Source organism: Coturnix japonica, chromosome 2 (genome assembly GCF_054131305.1).
Source record: "Coturnix japonica strain WE chromosome 2, WE-NBRP24, whole genome shotgun sequence".
In the NCBI taxonomy this organism is placed as follows: domain Eukaryota; kingdom Metazoa; phylum Chordata; class Aves; order Galliformes; family Phasianidae; genus Coturnix; species Coturnix japonica.
In genome coordinates, this window is record NC_140664.1 from 99071710 (window position 1) to 99088249 (window position 16540).

General features: G+C 40.2%; 1 protein-coding gene across 13 annotated transcripts in view; it reads left to right on the plus strand.

Annotated features, from left to right (window-relative positions):
* Positions 1–16540, plus strand: part of MYRIP (myosin VIIA and Rab interacting protein) — a 185182-nt gene that overhangs the window by 140641 nt on the left and 28001 nt on the right. For all 13 annotated transcript variants that reach the window (XM_032442401.2, XM_085540493.1, XM_085540489.1 and 10 more), the window contains 5 exons: positions 3669–3805; positions 5104–5184; positions 5818–5915; positions 6229–6309; positions 7800–7949. In XM_032442401.2, coding sequence (XP_032298292.2) covers positions 3669–3805; positions 5104–5184; positions 5818–5915; positions 6229–6309; positions 7800–7949 — 547 coding nt within the window. The remainder of the gene's footprint in view (positions 1–3668; positions 3806–5103; positions 5185–5817; positions 5916–6228; positions 6310–7799; positions 7950–16540) is intronic.

The window sequence follows — 16540 nt, forward strand, 5'->3', positions numbered from 1 at the left end:
AGTGCTGTTGGCCCAGAACAGAGACGATTGCGCTATTCTCCCTGTGTTGAGCAGTTTTCATTCTTGGACAGGTGCTTTGATTTCAGATCGTCTCTCCTCTGCTGTTGTTTGAATGAAGTAAAGGCCATTTTCCATATGAGATTTCAACTTAAAGCTTGGCAAAGAAGTGACTTAAGAGCAGGATTTGTGGCCTAGTGTTTAGTAGGTGTTGTTCTTGAGGTGTGAACAAGCTGCCTTTCACATCCAGTGAATGTGCACAAATATAAATCCCATATTTGGAGTCATATGAGCTTGGCCAAAGTTTGATGTTTAGAAGTTAATGTTTGGAGATTTAGGAGGCTGAGCATTTTCAATTTCTTATTTTAAGCCAGGGAACTGAGCATTGGAAGGATATTCACTGTACAGTGTTTGTGTTACAATAATGGTCTATCCAAAAGGGAAAGAACATGGAGTTGTATTCTTTAACCTAGAAGTGCATTTGATTTTTTTTCTTCTAAAAGTGAAGGAGTAAATCCGTTACCAAACAACCTCCTCTGTGTTGAGCAGTGAATACATGCATCATGAGTGCAGTCTTTCACATAATTTTCCTGTGATCATCACTAATAGTGAGAGAGATGGTTCATGTCCCCACCCCCCAGCACAGCTGGTGTTCCACTTTTCCTCACGAGAAGCCTAAATTTGAGTGGTTGGATGATGGAAGTGAGAAGCAGCATGGAATATTCCCGCTTGTAAAGATTTTGCATGAGTTCCACTAAAAAGAAAAGGTCTGGGGATTATAATACTCGGGTTTTTCTGTTATTAAAGCACATGTGTCTTCTTAGCTTCACGCTTTCTAGTAAGGCAGAATTTTAATATTACAGTATTTCCCTGTGTCAAAAGCATGTCAAAATATAACTCAGTATCATGGCAGTATTATATAATATAAATGATTTCCTTAATGTTTAGGGCTGGCTACTTAGAAATAGACGTAGCAGTCAGACAGAAAAGTCTTTATGGCACAGAAATAAAGATAAATAAAATATCGTAAGGTAAATAAGGTAAATAGGATACAACCAGCATCCTATGAGTGTGAACTGTCATTTTATGGAGAGAACTTGTGCACATTTTATTAGAGATAATAAGAGAAGCATTTTCAGTTTTACAATATAATGCTAGCAGTTGCATAGTCTTTCATTATTCTGGCTTCATGGAACTGCCAGATTTAAAATATAGGTCAGCGTTAAAGAATTTTGCAGTAAGGAGAAAATGCTGTTTATCCTTTGAATGGGCCCTTTATTTTAGTATCTATAAGGAGAATTGCTCTCTCCTCCAAATCCTTTCTCCCCAGGACGAATCAGCAGGCACATTGGGACTTATTTGAAAGTTAGGAGGCTGAAAAGCTTTACAAGTCTCATTGTAATCCCCTATAAAATATATGCAGGATTGAAGCATAGATTTGGAGTTGTTGGTAGCTTTTCAGCACATCTGAGAGAAGGATGAGATTATTAGATTACTCACGAAGTGTTAATCCTGCAGAAATGGAAAGCGTAAACAAAAAAATCCCAACCCTTGTGTTTCCTGCAGATTAGATGGTGTAAAGAGAGCAGCACCTCTTCTTTCATTGTTTGAGGTCAATCACTGATTCCTTGGTGGCACTGTTGCAGGAGTTCAGAAATCCTCTGTGTCACAGGCAAACCCACTTCTCCTGCTCAGCCAACAGCCATTCATGCTTCATCAGATCTTTAGGTTGACATTGCTCAGTTTGTAAGGATGTCTTTCAGAATCAAGATTGAGTTTACTCCTTGTCAAACACAAGTGGTATTAGTAGAACTGTGTCTGGTAGAGCTAATTTATCCCCTTGGGATATTACTGTGCTAATAGATAGTAAAGGTCTGCTGTTTTTATGTTATCTGTAAACGTCTTTCCTACACCTAATTGCATACAGAAGAAACATGCTTCTGTTCCATTTGTGCATTTTCTCAGTTGTTACCATCATTTGAACAAGTAATGCAACTTTGAGACTTCACAGCTTGAATGCAGCATAGTTTCATAGTTTCATAGTTTCGTGCGGGTTGGAAGGGACCTTAGAGATCATCGAGTCCAGCCCCCGGGATTCGAGCCTCTGTGTAGCAGAGCGGCACTTCTACCACTTGCGCCACAGGGGGGATTCGAACTCCGGGCCCCAGTGTTGCAAGGCGGTGTCTTTAACCACTGCGCCACCAGGGCACACATGCTTCATCATTTTTAATTTCCCCCTGATGGCATTGGCTATTAGACACTTTCCAGTGGCAAGAGAGGAGTAGACTACATCATTATGAATTGGGTATTCCTTTTTAAGTGTACTGACACTCAAAAAATCAGAGGCTGACTGGAAGCACTTAGCTGAAGCCCCTTGGGTCACTACTGAGTATCTGTCACGGGTCAGTTAGTGTGGCTAAGGGTGAGAGTGTATTTCCTTGTGAAATGGCACTTGTTGGATTCCCATGTGGTTCTCACTTTATAAACAAAAGTCCAGAGTCTCTGAAGGGAAAGGTTAATCGTTATAGTGAGGTTGTGTTTTGGTTTGGTTTTCACCTAGTGCCCCAGATTAAATAACTGAAATTAAACCATATGAATTTCTTCAAGTCTGGAAGTAGTGAGAGTTCAGCACTGCTGGTAGCATCATTTGGGGATGGGTTCACATAGGTGCTCAGGGACATGATTTAGCAGAGCGTTGTTAAGAGTCCGGTTACTAAAAATGAACTGCTGTGGCAAGATGCAAAGGAACAAATGGACTCAAACATGGAAGAGAACATGCAGTGTAAGTTCATGTTCACTGGCTCAAACTTATTTCTCCTTCCTGCATGCCTTTACATAAGTCAGCTTTATTTTATAGGGGGACCTTAGGATGCATCCCTCCTCCTATAGGAAATGTATGGGTCTGCTGTAGTTTTGCCATAGAAATCTGTGGTAGTGTTGCATGGGAATGCGGCATGGGTGCTCCATCACCAACAAGTGAAGGAATGGAGGTGAACTGAGAACCCTCTGCCCAGTAGAAAAAGATACAGACCCTTTCTTGTAGCTTTCTAAAAGTTTGTGAGTTTTGGGGACAAATCCAGTGGGATGGATTATTGATGTTGGTGATGGTTATTGTTGGAAGTAACACTGAAGTGCACTTGTAAGTACATAGCCAAGAAAGGTTGCCTGCATAATGCTCATTATTAGTTCTGCTTTGAGGTTCTCTAAGTGGAGTACATTTTGCCAGCTCCAAATAGGAGCAGTGATTCAGTTTTTGGAAAAAATTTGTGGTGTGCAACTGGACTAATCTTCTTGTATTATCTGTAACTCTTGGGAAATAAAGGCTGTTTTTAAAACCTTCCTGTACTGTTCCAAGGCTTGTTTATAACTTGCAGAAGACTGTAGTGTTGGAATTATAATGTAATGGGGAAGAACAACTGTTATAAACAGCAGCAAAACCAAAACCAAAACTTGAGTAAACGATGAGCAGGTATTTGCTCAGTAGTTGCCATTCACTTTTTGCCTTGGTATAATAGATAAATGCAGGGTACAAGCTGTGAAGTAGTATTAAGAAATTAGTATCTTTACTCTCTGACATCGAAAAGATCCCTTTTTATGTAAGGAAATAGTAAACTGTCTGGTTTTGTTTGTTATAGAACGATTCCAAATATGTTGTTTACTTTTTGTTTTAGGCTCTTAAGGACCCAGTCTCTGGATTGGTACTACAATAATGTGAAGAGCCGCTTCAAGTGTTTTGGAAGTGCCAAAGTCCTGAAGAATTTGTACAAGAAGCATAGACTGGAGAGTGGAGTTTGTCCCGATGTAATAGGTAAGAGCAGCTTTCCTTTGTTATTACCTTTCCTGCTTCAACACAAGAACTGAAAGAATGAAAATTCTGAGAATCTTTTTCCTAAAAGATTTTGTAATGTTGTATCTTTTCAGAAATACCATATTAGAGAGAACAAAGAGGCAAAGTGCATGGAGAGCCATCCTAATCATTTAAAGAATGATTAATCATAGTTATGCCACTACTTGTCTTAATTATGATACTTCTGCTTCAAACAGGATTGTGATCTTCAGTCTGTGAAGTAAATTGCAGTTTGCATTCGAGTTTATATCCCAACTTTTATCGCAGTTCTGAGTAACCAATGAGTGAGAGGAAAAATCTGCATTCAGCATTTGGCCTGAGAACATTTCTATGGCATTTGAAGCAACATTTGGTTAGCATGGGGTACATTCTGTATGTCTAAGTTGACCAAAGCTTAATTTGTACACAAGGTCTTCAACTTTTTCTGATATTATATGGGATGGCAAATGACCTCTCCAGTCCCAAGTGAAAATTCCAGTTGTTTCTTGTGAATGTTGCTGTAAAATATTTAGGAAGCAGTGACCGATGCATTAATTTCTGATTTATTGGCCTTTTGTGCTGTACCAGCATCAATTTATCTTTGTAGAGAAGATCCTGTAACAGCTGAGAGCAAATACCTGTAAAGGCAAGAATACATCAGTCAGGATGGAAGTGGGGCTTAAAACTGAGGGGAGGGATCCTTTCCTGTGATATACTCTCTTTTCTTAGGCCACATTGAATTTGTCCCTGAGTGGTACAGTGAAAAGTTCAGTGACAAGATGGAGTGCCATGTGCTCTACCTATGAGTCTTTCCTGAGGAAGGTCTTTGAGTCTAAATGTCATGGCTAACTTTCCTCCATGTGATTGTTAGATAAACCTTTTGTTCCACTCGAAGATAAATACTAGCACAGATATCAAGGTTTTGTCTTATTTATACAGCATTGTCCTTTAAAGTAGAATCTATTTCAATCCCATGTCATATTAAAAGCAAATTCCGAGTGCTTAACTTTCGCCATGTAAGTTTTATATTCTAGTAGCTTCTTCCTCTCTCTCTTTTGCTGTACAAATAATTTTTGAGGATTTTCATTTCAAAAAAAGGAGTCATATTTTGTGCAAAAAATGCTGCAATCATATTTTATATAAAAAGGTAAGAGGAATTTTCCAGTTATCCCTCTTTATGTGGTGCCACTGTACCTCAAGGGAATATCCTACTCGAACACTGCCTCTGCTGTGGATGGGTATTTCTTATACTAACGTGTGGTGCTGTCTTTTCTGAGCAGAAGGAGGTTGTTTTGAAGGAAGCTTTGAAAATGATGGAAGCATTTGTGGCAGTGATTCTACATTCTACAGGCAGACAGAAGGTACACTGCTAAAGACTCGTTTGATTAAAACACAGTCCTTACACTTTGAATTACTGGACAAACTGCAGAGAGGGCTGAGAAGACCTGTTCACAGATCCAGCCATCTTTGAGCTAGACCATTTAGAAATACACTAAAAATCCTTTGTGTTCATATGTGCCATGCTGAGATTTCATGCTTCAGTATTCAAGATATTACATACTTATTCTGGCATGATTTTCTTAATGCTCAGTATTTGCTGCTTCTCTCCTACTTCTTTTCCTATGTTCATGTTTTTTTTCATTTTTTTTTCTTATATCCTCTTAGTGCTTATAGGAAGCTTACGGATTTTCCCCCTATGATTTCATCCTTAGTTACTGGGTTCTAAGATAAGCAGCATAGAAACACCATGTTTTATGGTATTTAATATTTGAATTTAAGAAGTTACGTTGAAGTTGATATAAAAAAAAAAAATTGCCCTCTCTCTCTCTTAAGGTGTTTATTTTGCTATGCACAGTTTATGAGTTGAGGAAATAAATTTAGTCATGAACAAAATAGGACTTGAAGATATGTCTGGAACATGGGTCTAAATTTTGCATTCTGTCATGCAAAACATAAATAACAAACATGAAGATTTTGATTTATTCTTCACCTAGGACACAGCATGATGGATACCCTTGCTGTGGCCTTACGTGTTGCTGAGGAAGCAGTGGAAGAAGCTATTTCTAAAGCAGAGACCTACAGTGACAGCCTGGTAACATCTTCTAATACAGCTTGTTAATTTGAACAGAACAATTATATTCTTTTAATTTGGATAGTGCTACTAAAAGAAGTAGATATAAAAGAAACCATGAAAAAAGAGCAGTGACTCATGTATAACAGCATTGAGTTTTATGAACTTGTATTCAAGATGTATGTTGCGTTTCAGAAGGTGACGTGTGATATAAGTACCTGCAGTCTCTTCCCACAGTGCTAAAAGGACATACTGCCCATTTTCTTATTTGTAAAATTTATGTGGGAAGTCTACAGGTATTTACTGGCAACTACAGATATCTGTTTTCATGCAGGACAAGCAGAACGAGGCTTGTTACTTGCAAGAACACAAGGACGATCTCATAGAAGAGCTGGCCACAACCATTGTGCAGAAGGTATGGCAAGCATTTTTTACCCTTGCTTATTTAATAGCCAAAACGTGATACTTTAATCTTGTGAGCTTGGGCTCTAGCAGAAAAGAGGCTGACATCAATGTAGGAAGTACACAATAAATGACACGTTGCAACCTCAACTATCACAGTGAAGGCTTAACCAACTATATCTGACAAAGACATTAATGTACAAATAAGATGTATTTAGTGCCTACACTGATGGCCTACACACTCAGAGCTGAGAGGCAGAATCCCTTTGGTCTGTGAGGTAATAACAGGGAAGAGGAGAACCCTATTTGCTCAAACTTAAAATCTGTATTTTCCAAAAGGCACAAAATTTTCCCCTTTAAAGGAACGGGCACTTGACTATTTCAACTGTACTGAACTCTGCATCTATGAAACAGAATCGTTACAAGACGAATATTAATATTAACAGTTATATCAGAGAGACACAAAAAATCACAGAACTTGTTGTCTGATTTGTTTGGCTTTTTTTCTGGGAAGTTTTGTCTTTTACCTGCAAAGCAGCAGGTGACACTAATGCAGCACCAAGATGAGGGCTAGTTTGGAACAAATACCCCTTGAGATTGCCTGGACAGTCTGGAGCAAGGCAAGACAAACATGAACAAACTGATTGTGAGCTTTAGCGATTAAAGAATTAGCCACAATGGAGGGTCAGTCTACCTCCATGAGTGCTAACCTCATTACCACATATGTATGTGGGATGCAGCAGTATATGAATGACTAGAACAGGTACACATGTTTACAGGGCTGTCAAGAAAAGCTAGAAGAGCAGCAGCTCAAAGGAAAATAGTCTTCCTTATTTTTTAATAGGGATCTTAGAAGATCAAGTCTCCTTTGATAGTCCATATTAGTTAAACTTGAATTGCTACCACTTTTGTCAAAAGCTGCCTAGCAAGATCTTTGGTAGGATAATATTCTGTAGATATTTTAAACTGGAGTTGGGAAATGCATGGAAATGAAGCACAGCAGGAAATAATCTGTCAGTGTAGAGGAAAGGTAGTTTATCTGATCTTCTCTCTCAAGACAGTCAAGATTTGCAAGAACAAAATAGTGTCTAGACACCTAAAACTTCTTTAAGTAGAAATGTTCCTAGATGTCAGAGGAGCCTTTGAAATTCCCCTCATGTCTACTACTTTATTTGTCTTTGCATATGTTCCTATTTGAGAAAATACCTGACATTAGATGCTACTGATGCTTAAAGTGTTCGGGTAGGAACAGATTTCCACATTTATTTAATTCACTTCTGATGATACTCTAGGCATTGATTATGATTTGTTGTACCAAAGCTTGTGTGCTTGCATGCAGTGTGACTTTGGATGAGAAGTGTGTGTGCAGCTTGTCACAATCATCCTTGCATGAGCTGGGAAAATAAAGCAAAGAGAAACTATTCTTTCTAGACAGTTAATCTGTCTTTTTTTGCCCCCTCCTTCCATATCCTGCCCTCCCACCCCACTCCCCCAACCTTACAGATTATAAAGAAGCAGAAAGGCAAAACTGAGCAGGCTGAGGCTGACTTTGAATGGCCGCCATCCAGGAGCAGTGGTCTGGCATCCGTTGCTGTTTCGGATCAGAGCATGCTGACCTTTCCTGGGAGTCGCAGGGGGTCATACACGTTATGGGTGAGTGACTAAGAGAAAATATTGATGTTTTCTACTGCACGAAGCTGCAGTATTGAAATCCTGGATGAGTGTGCTTCCTGCCTGGAATGATGCACATAGACTTACAAAGAACAAGCATTAAATCTGTGTGTTGACAGGCACATCACTCAGTTTATACTTTTCATAGGACGTCATGGGTTAGGGAAGTACATCACAGACATTGTACTGCATTGGTGAGTGCATTAGGGAAAGCCAAGTTCATCCCAAAAGCGGTCTTGCTGCTTGATTTGAATGCTAACAAGATACCATGCCTCAGTGTTTATTTCTTAAACATTTTTATGTTCACTTAGGTTTTATTTGCAGAATGTTATGCCTTCTACCATGCTACATTTCTACAAATCTTATTTTGTTCCTTAGCCACCTTAAGGAAAACAGTCACTATCAGCAAAAAGATAAAAAATGATAAAATAAAATAAAAATACCTTTACAGTGCCATTTATGCCTTATACTAAAGAGTATTTCCTCTTCCTCTCTCTTATTTCTCACTACAATGCTTTTAGTTCCTGCTTATAAAGCTGGAGAAAATCTGACAAGCTGCATTAGTAACATTTTAAGAAGAGCAGCTAGGGAAAAGAAGTGAAAATAAGTCATAGGCTTGAATAGGTTGTTTCACTACTGGAGAGTGAAGACAGTGACAGATGAGTTCCAGTGAATTTTGATAGAGTGATTTAAGCTGCTGCTTCTGAATATCCTGCTGCTGTGCTCATGCATGCTGCTCCCCCACAGCAGAGCCTTATCTCCAGCTTAGTTTGCCAGCTTATGCTGCCAGTGGAAATAGCTTTACTCCCAAATATAAGACTGTGGGCCAGAATTGCTGAGATATGAACGAGAGTATCCCCCATCTACTTCCAAATTGGAGGAGCAGTGCCTTTAAGCTGCTGCTGTTTACCGAGCTATCACAAATTAGAGTGGGCATGTTTAAGCACTTTGCTCTGCAGCTCCTAGGCAACTTGCTTGTAGTACATAGGAGCCAGGAGAGGGAGAGTTGATTTTGTCTTTGACACAACCCAGTTTTCTTTCTGGAGTTGAAGGTCAAGGCCCAGGGGCCCACGCTTGCCAAATCCCCAGTAATTACATCAGAAGCCTGTTGCTTTTTTGAATTTGGAGAGTTAAGCTTGAACCCAGTACATCTTGAAATTATTTTCTGAAATAACAAGCTTGAATCTCAGATTCTCACCAGGCAGAGGTTCTCATTTAGTTTGAAAAATAGGAGATTTTCTGGATGTAGTCTTCCACAAGTAGACTGGTGTAAATACATCATGCTAAGGTGAAAACAGCTGCAGTTAACACCTTCAAAAGGTCTGCAGCCATCAGGCAATACTGGAGTTCCAGGCATGGTCAGCGGTTTATAAGAACTTTCTGTCTCTTAACAGGTTCTTTCTCCATTTTCGTCATGTTTTGGTTTGTCTTCCTATAGTGCATTAAATAGTGCCTTTTCCCCTTCCAGTGCCCCTTCCATGAATTCAGTTTCTGCTTTTTGCTTTGCTGGGATCACAGAATCTAAAATCCCAGGAGGATTTTAGAACTCTTGCCCAAATCTGTGACAGCAAATCTTTATGAGCTCCATTGCAGTAAGTGAAGCTTTCCTAACTGATGGCACTGGTGTTCACCAAAATAAAGCAAACCCTCAATTTTCCTGTACACATCTTGTCATTGAGCTGTATGTGATTGTTGTCATAGTTTGAGCAGAGATTAGTCACAACAAGGCTAAGGGAAGGAAAAAGAAAGTATTTTAAGTTTGCTGTTACAGAAGCTGAAGTTGTGTATGTAGTCCTGTTTCCCTATAGGGATTGCTGAAGTAGAGCTTGGTCTGCTTAAGACTTAGTTACAAAACAAAGAAACAACCTAGTCCTCGAAGGAAGCGGAAGCAAGATAGATTAAATGTAAGGGGAGAAGAAATTATTAACAGAAATATAAATATGCAGATGGAAGGGAAGTAACAATCTCAAACATTAAGGCAATTAGAATTTCATACATTTCAACTGGAGATTTATCTTAAACAGATATTTGTATTTATCTTCTATGTCGAACGTAACGCACACGGCTTAGCTAGCATAATAAAGCTAACAACATTGTTAGTTAAGGCAATTGCATGCCATAACACTGGCCATTAGAAACCTGTATTTGTTACTGCATTGCTCTCTATTACCAGAAGCTTGCTAACAGCTTGGAGGAAGCTGCAGTGATCCCAAATATAATAGTGTGGCTACACTCGCCAAGCATTTTTTTTCTAATCACACCTACATACATGGAGCTCATACACATCAGCCAGAAAATTCCAGTGGGCATCCAAAATCACTAGCTTTGAAATGACCATTGCATGTGTTCGGTTATCTCTTTGTAGACTTGCACTGTGGAAGCCAATGGATAGGCTGCATGAGACCTGCTTGATTAGAGGGAAATCCACTGATCTCCTTCATAATGAGCCCATCCCACCTAGTATCTCCCTGAGATATATTATTGATAGTTTAACTGCAGTATTGTGGTACGGCAGTAGCTAAAAATACTGTCTTTTCCTTTTTTACCTCTTTGATTTCTTCAAGATCCCTTATCTGTCCTACAAATATATATATATTTTAACACAGCTGACTATTTTATTTCTCCATCTCATAGAAAGAGATAGATGGCACCATCTGTTTCTCATTATCAAGCTGAGGCTGTACAGTGCTGGGATAGGAGGAGCGTAATGTGATGGATGGGTGATTCCATGCTCCTGCAGTCCCTTACTGCCCCATACGTCGCTGCCAGTGAGAGCAAACGACCAGTTGGCATATTGCATCCCATTTAAACACTGATGGAGTGCAGGCATCCTGGTGCGCTTTAAATGCTGTATTAGCGGTCTTCACTTTACAGCTAAAAGATTGCATATATAAACAGAAGCTCATCCATAATTTATAGTATTTAAAACAGCTAGGGATACAGGGAAAGGGTGGATTTCATTAAATATACATTATGATGCCCCTCAGGGGAAGTGGAAATTTACTGGTTAAGCTAATTGTAAGGTCTGCAGTATACAATGAGTTGTGTTTTTTTCTTTTCTGTTCTTTGTGTGCTTTAAAGCCTGAGGTTCAACATTGCTTTGGAAATCCCTGCAGGTTTTGCAGGTGTTCTGTCCCTTTGTAGGTTTGTCCCAGGCAAATATTTGAAGAACACCTTTTCAAGGGGGAGCTGTTTAACAGTCACGTGGTGCAGCAGGAGAGCCACTGCAGATGAGGGAGGTGTAATGTTATAGGAGTATGCCAATACCAATTCTTACCTCTGTCAGGTTCTTACCTTCGTGTCAGAAAAGAATGTATTTGTGTCTCATTAGTATAATGTGTCATAGATGGAGCTGTCAGCTTTTATGCATCAGCTGGGATCAGAAAGTTGCACGGAGTATGTGTCCTGGACCTACTTCAATAAGGCATGCATGCTTTTATGCTGGATCCTGGTGGGTTATTTACTATCCTGCTTCCTTGCAAGAGAAGCCAGCTTCTCTACACAACCTATCACAGAATGGGAAAGAGCAATGAACTCTGAAGTGGAAAAGCCCTTAGTACGCTAGAAATAATTGGTCTTTTTAAATTCGCTTCCATTTTTATCAGATCCAAGTTTCTCAAAGTATTTCATAGGTTACAAATCCTGCCACCATCTACTGGCTTTTCAAGTGTAACATTGAAGTCTTGTTGGAAAACTGATCAGGGGCTAGCTGACCATTTGACACTTCATGCATTTCATGCATAGTAATCTGGTTGATTTCCTCCCTTCCACAGCAGTAGAGGGTTAGGCTACAGCTGCTTTGCAATACTGTTTCAGCAGTCATTATCACCTTTTAAGGCTGCAGGTAACTGAATAATCACTGCAAAGCTCAACACGGCAGCACTGTCCTTTTGAAGTTGTATAGTTTGAATTTGTTGGAGATGCAGCTCTAGCAGAAGATTACTCATTCTTGGCTGTGTAGTACTTCTTGTGCACTTGACAAACATCCAAAAAGACAGCTTTGGATGCTAGATATATGATCAAGCCCATGCAGGCCTAAATTCAGCTGAATTGCTTTTACTGCCAGCAAGCCAGGATAGGCTTTAAGGCATGAAAGGAAATAGGAGAGGGGATAGAGAAAGATGGTTGTTCTGCAGTGTTATTTTCTGAAGGACGTTGATCATATGCGGTTCTTTCAGTTTTGTTTTGTTTTAAAGATGTTCTCCTAACACACTGGTATCACAAAGCCTTAACATATGATTTAAAATCTGTGGTGCTCAGAGAGAGGCTGCTTGACACTTTATTTTTGTTTGAAAGCGGTGTGTATTATCACAGAGAGAAGCAAACAAACATGGAATGCTAAAGATTTCTCTGCTGAGGGGCTGCTTGAGTCAGACATGCAGTCATCTTCTGTGATGGGTGAGTGCTCTTCTGAGCACAACTTCACAGACAAGGGTCAGAATGGTACATGAAAGGTTGAGTGGGTGTAAATCTGTAACAGTTGATGTACTGGAAACCTCTATAGACTTGCTCAAATACATCCATGCTATTGATTGAACTAGCTCTTCTATGCTATGTGGAATGTTTATACTCATCTGCTGAAACCAATATTTAAATATTCCTTACTACTAGCTTAAAATCCTTGACATTAAAAGCAATAGCATTTTCAATTTTAGGGCTTTGTTATTGTTTGGAGAAAAAGAAGAGTCTGTTAAACACTGTGGGTTATACTTCTGTGTGGTGCAGTGTAGAGCTTTTTGCCTGCTCAGCTTCAGTGGGCTTGTTGGGAAATAAACTCCTGTTGCTCTCCATTGCAATCTCCAGATCCTCAGGGTCAGATAATCCAAGCTGAACCAAAACAAATGTGCACCCAGACATGGCTCTGTGTGTTCTTTCGCAGCTGCGCAGTTCATGCTGCTGATGGACTGAGCACTCCTTTGAACTACCTTTAAAGGACCAGAGATGTTGAGGGGAATGGCTGTCTGAGCAGCCAGTGGCAGGATGGCAAACCCACCTGAAGAGCAGCCAGACTGCATCTGTGGCACTAGCAAGGAAGTTGTCTTGGACAGCCCTGCAGGAATGGATGCCCTGAGGCTTTGGCAGGAGAGGGAGCAGTTCTCTATGCTTTTTTCCAGTCTGTTGTTCGAGAATTTGCCCCAGTAGCTGGGCCACATGCTGCTACTCAAGGTGGGTGTTTCAGGATGGGTTGATACCCTAATCAGGATTTGGAGCAAGATATGTAGGATGGAATTTTCCTTCAGTTGAGTGAGAAAATCTCCCTTTCATCTGCCTGTTCTTGCCCCTTTTCAGAAGCCCTAGGGTTGCTAACGGATCCTTTGCCACATACAAGATTAACTAAGGAACAGATGCTTGAAACCCTTGGTATTTCACACCCTCTGCTAAATGTCTGGACTGCATACATTTGAGTAGAGGGAAAAATCACTTCCAGGGATAAATATGCTGTGGTAGAGTGGCACCGTTCTCAGGCTCATCTTGTCTCCTTCCTGGGGTGTGGGAGTTTTCATACCAAAGGATGCATTATCTGTTGATGTTTAGGGACTGCTACAGTGCTTGGCTCAGGTGGGTGGGACCTGCTGGTTCTGTCTGTGCACTGATTGTATTTATAGAGCGCAGATGAAAAGCGAGTGAGGATTTTTTTTGTTGCTAACAGGCGTAGCTGTAAAATTTGCAGGCACAGAGAGAGGTAACTAAGTCATCTGTGTTTGTGCTGGCAATTTGAGGCTCCATCACTGAATAAACAAGGTGGTCTTCAAAGCTCAACCCAGCAGCTGCACCCAGGTCCAAGCCCAGAGGTGAGGTTCCAGTACCTGCAGGGGTTCCTGCCACGGAGGCTCTGTAGCTGCCTGACCCTTGTGGCACCACAGGTTTAAGAGAGTCATTTATCCATTCCAAATAAGTGCAGATAAATTAGAGTTTTGCTACTTAAAATAGACCAAAGAAATAGGGGAAAATGGAAGAGAACTGAGGGGAAAAACATGCATGATCCAGAATATCCTCTGTAGGCTTCAATTAGTTGCTTTTGGGTCCTATTTTGTAATACTATACTCTGGCTTCTGTTTAGAAGCAAGATGAATTACCCATTAATTACACCATTTCATCTTTTGAGAAAAAATGTAGAGCAAAATTTGCATATTCTCCCTCTAAATAGTATGTGTACATACGTGACAGCTATTCCAGGTAAACAATCCATAGTTTATCAACTTTAGATAAAATATTTGCAAGTGTGTTTTTGTAAAAAATTGTTCTTCCTTAAGGTTACTTATTCTGGTTTTAGTTATTTGGTGTTCCAAAGCACAATCTGTAAATTCTTATAGATGTTCAGGTGATGGAATGTTTATGTAATAATAGACTTTGCATGTGATTAGTTTTTATCCTACCCTTCTTTAATCTTCAGAAATCATATTGCCTATACAATACTATACATAGAAAGCAGATTGATTTTAGTGATACCCCAGAACAAGATGAAGGATAAGTTTTCTTCATTAAGTCTTCAGAACTATGCAGAAGAAAGTGCCTGAATAGGTGGGGGAAAGAAAATAATGCAGTGTTTGGGATTTCTTTTTGAAACAAACATCTCACAGCAGATGCCAATAGGTAGGATTTGGTTGGCACTCATCTAAATGAAGCGTTGGGAATGCTGTAACTGTATTTTGCGTGCTGTGATGTACTGCACAGCAATTCAGTATGCAGCACAGACCTCAGAGGGAGCAGCATGTACAGAGAACACAGCAAGTGACCTGTATGGCTGCAATGCCATCTGCTGATGTATAAGTTTATTGCAGAAACTAACAGTTGCAGCACTTCAATGTCTGACTGCAAACTTCAAGTGTAATTCGCACTTGACTGACAGGTTATCACTCTCTGACAAAACAGAACCTCTGGTTAGAAAAGGTGCCAGTAGCCTTAGCTGGTCAAGGAGAGTCCTCTTGACCTCTTCTGTCTTTATAAATGAAAGCTCCTACACTTCTCTCCCCTTTTGAAAGTCTTTAGATTGTTGTATTATTTGGATTCTTGTGGCAAATGCACTGGGTTGGTTTGTCAGTCATGAGATCTAATTGCTGTTCAGGTTTGTAGGCAGTAGGTAAAGATGCAGGGCCATGACTCCTTCATTCAGTCAACACATGCCCCTTCTTCCAATGCCAACTGACCCAAGGGACTGTCAGTGGCAATGCTTGCTTTTGTGCTTTGAAAAAAAGGGGCATATCTATACCACGGTAGACTCATGTGTTCTCATGCCAGGATGTACTTCTTTGTATTCCTGCAACAGGCCTGGGTATTGGCACTCCCTTTTTTGTAGTGATCAGGGCTACCTGTGGTTGTACCAGTCGTGCTCCTAGGGGAGAATATTTACACTTGTACTCCACCCATACGTATCTGAATAAAACAATTCCACTACGTGTTCTTCCAGCCTTAACTGGAAGAAACTGGTTTTCAGAGCAAGAAATGGCCCAACCCCTTTATTTATTTTGGAGCTTATTAGAGCACTGCCATTTCTTGGTCTGTCCTGATAAAACAACCAAACAGCTGTAAAAGTAGTAATGAAGCGTGATATAGTTCAACAGCCCCTACAGAAGCATCATTTCACCCTTTTACAGTGTGAACGCAGAGATGCAGTCAAGCCATCCTAGCCTGACATTACTCTTCTCTCCTTAAGCCCCCTGTGACATTGAATCATCTTTAGCGAGAAGAAATAGCAGAGCGATCTAAGACAGATTTCATGAAAAAATTCAAATAAGGAGTAGAAAATAAAGGACAAGGCCTCAAGCCAAGCTTTGGAGGCTTCTTGGTTGTTTTTTTCTTTCCTGTATTCAGAAGAACTTCCCTGAGAATCAGCAGTAGATTCAGCATGTTACTAGTTTTGTGCTGTCCACAGAAAGTTGACAGAGGCTGCAGACAGTTTCCCTCTGGCCTGACCCAAGGGCTTCAGTACACAACTTAAAATAATCAATTTGTCTTCAGTAAAACATTTCCAGTGTGTTTGTTGTCCTGGGCTGCTACAACGCATTGAACAGCATGCTTCCCTGTCTTTCAGTGCCGTTTGTCAATCAAGCTCTGAAGCTAGCCCTCTCCTCTTTAAAATCATTCATGGTATTGCATATCTTCCAGTCTGTGTGAAGGATGTATCTACCTCACAGTGTATATGCACTTGAGTTGGCTTTAGGTTGCACAGGGGGATCTGCTTGCAGCAGTGCTGCAGAGGACGAGGTCTTCGAGCAGGATTTGCTGAGCTCCTTCCCTGAGGTTTGCAACCCATGCCAGGTTTTGTGTCATCGCAGTGAAGCTGTTAGCAGATCTCAAGTTAGCTGAGAGCTAAGTGCAAACACTGCCATTGCCATGATGCAACCTTACTGGGATGTTTATGAAACGGTGAGTGGGCAGGTGAGAAGCTGCCATTTAAACAAAACACTAGTTGAAGCTGTCAAACCCACAGATTATACATAAATAAGGAAAAGCATGTTGCTTTCATTATCTAAGCCCAGGTTATCATTAAACAAACTGCTTAAGTTTTCCTGATTATTTTTTTTCTCTTCCTTATGATTCAGTTCTTTTAGTAATAAGGGAAAATAGAGACT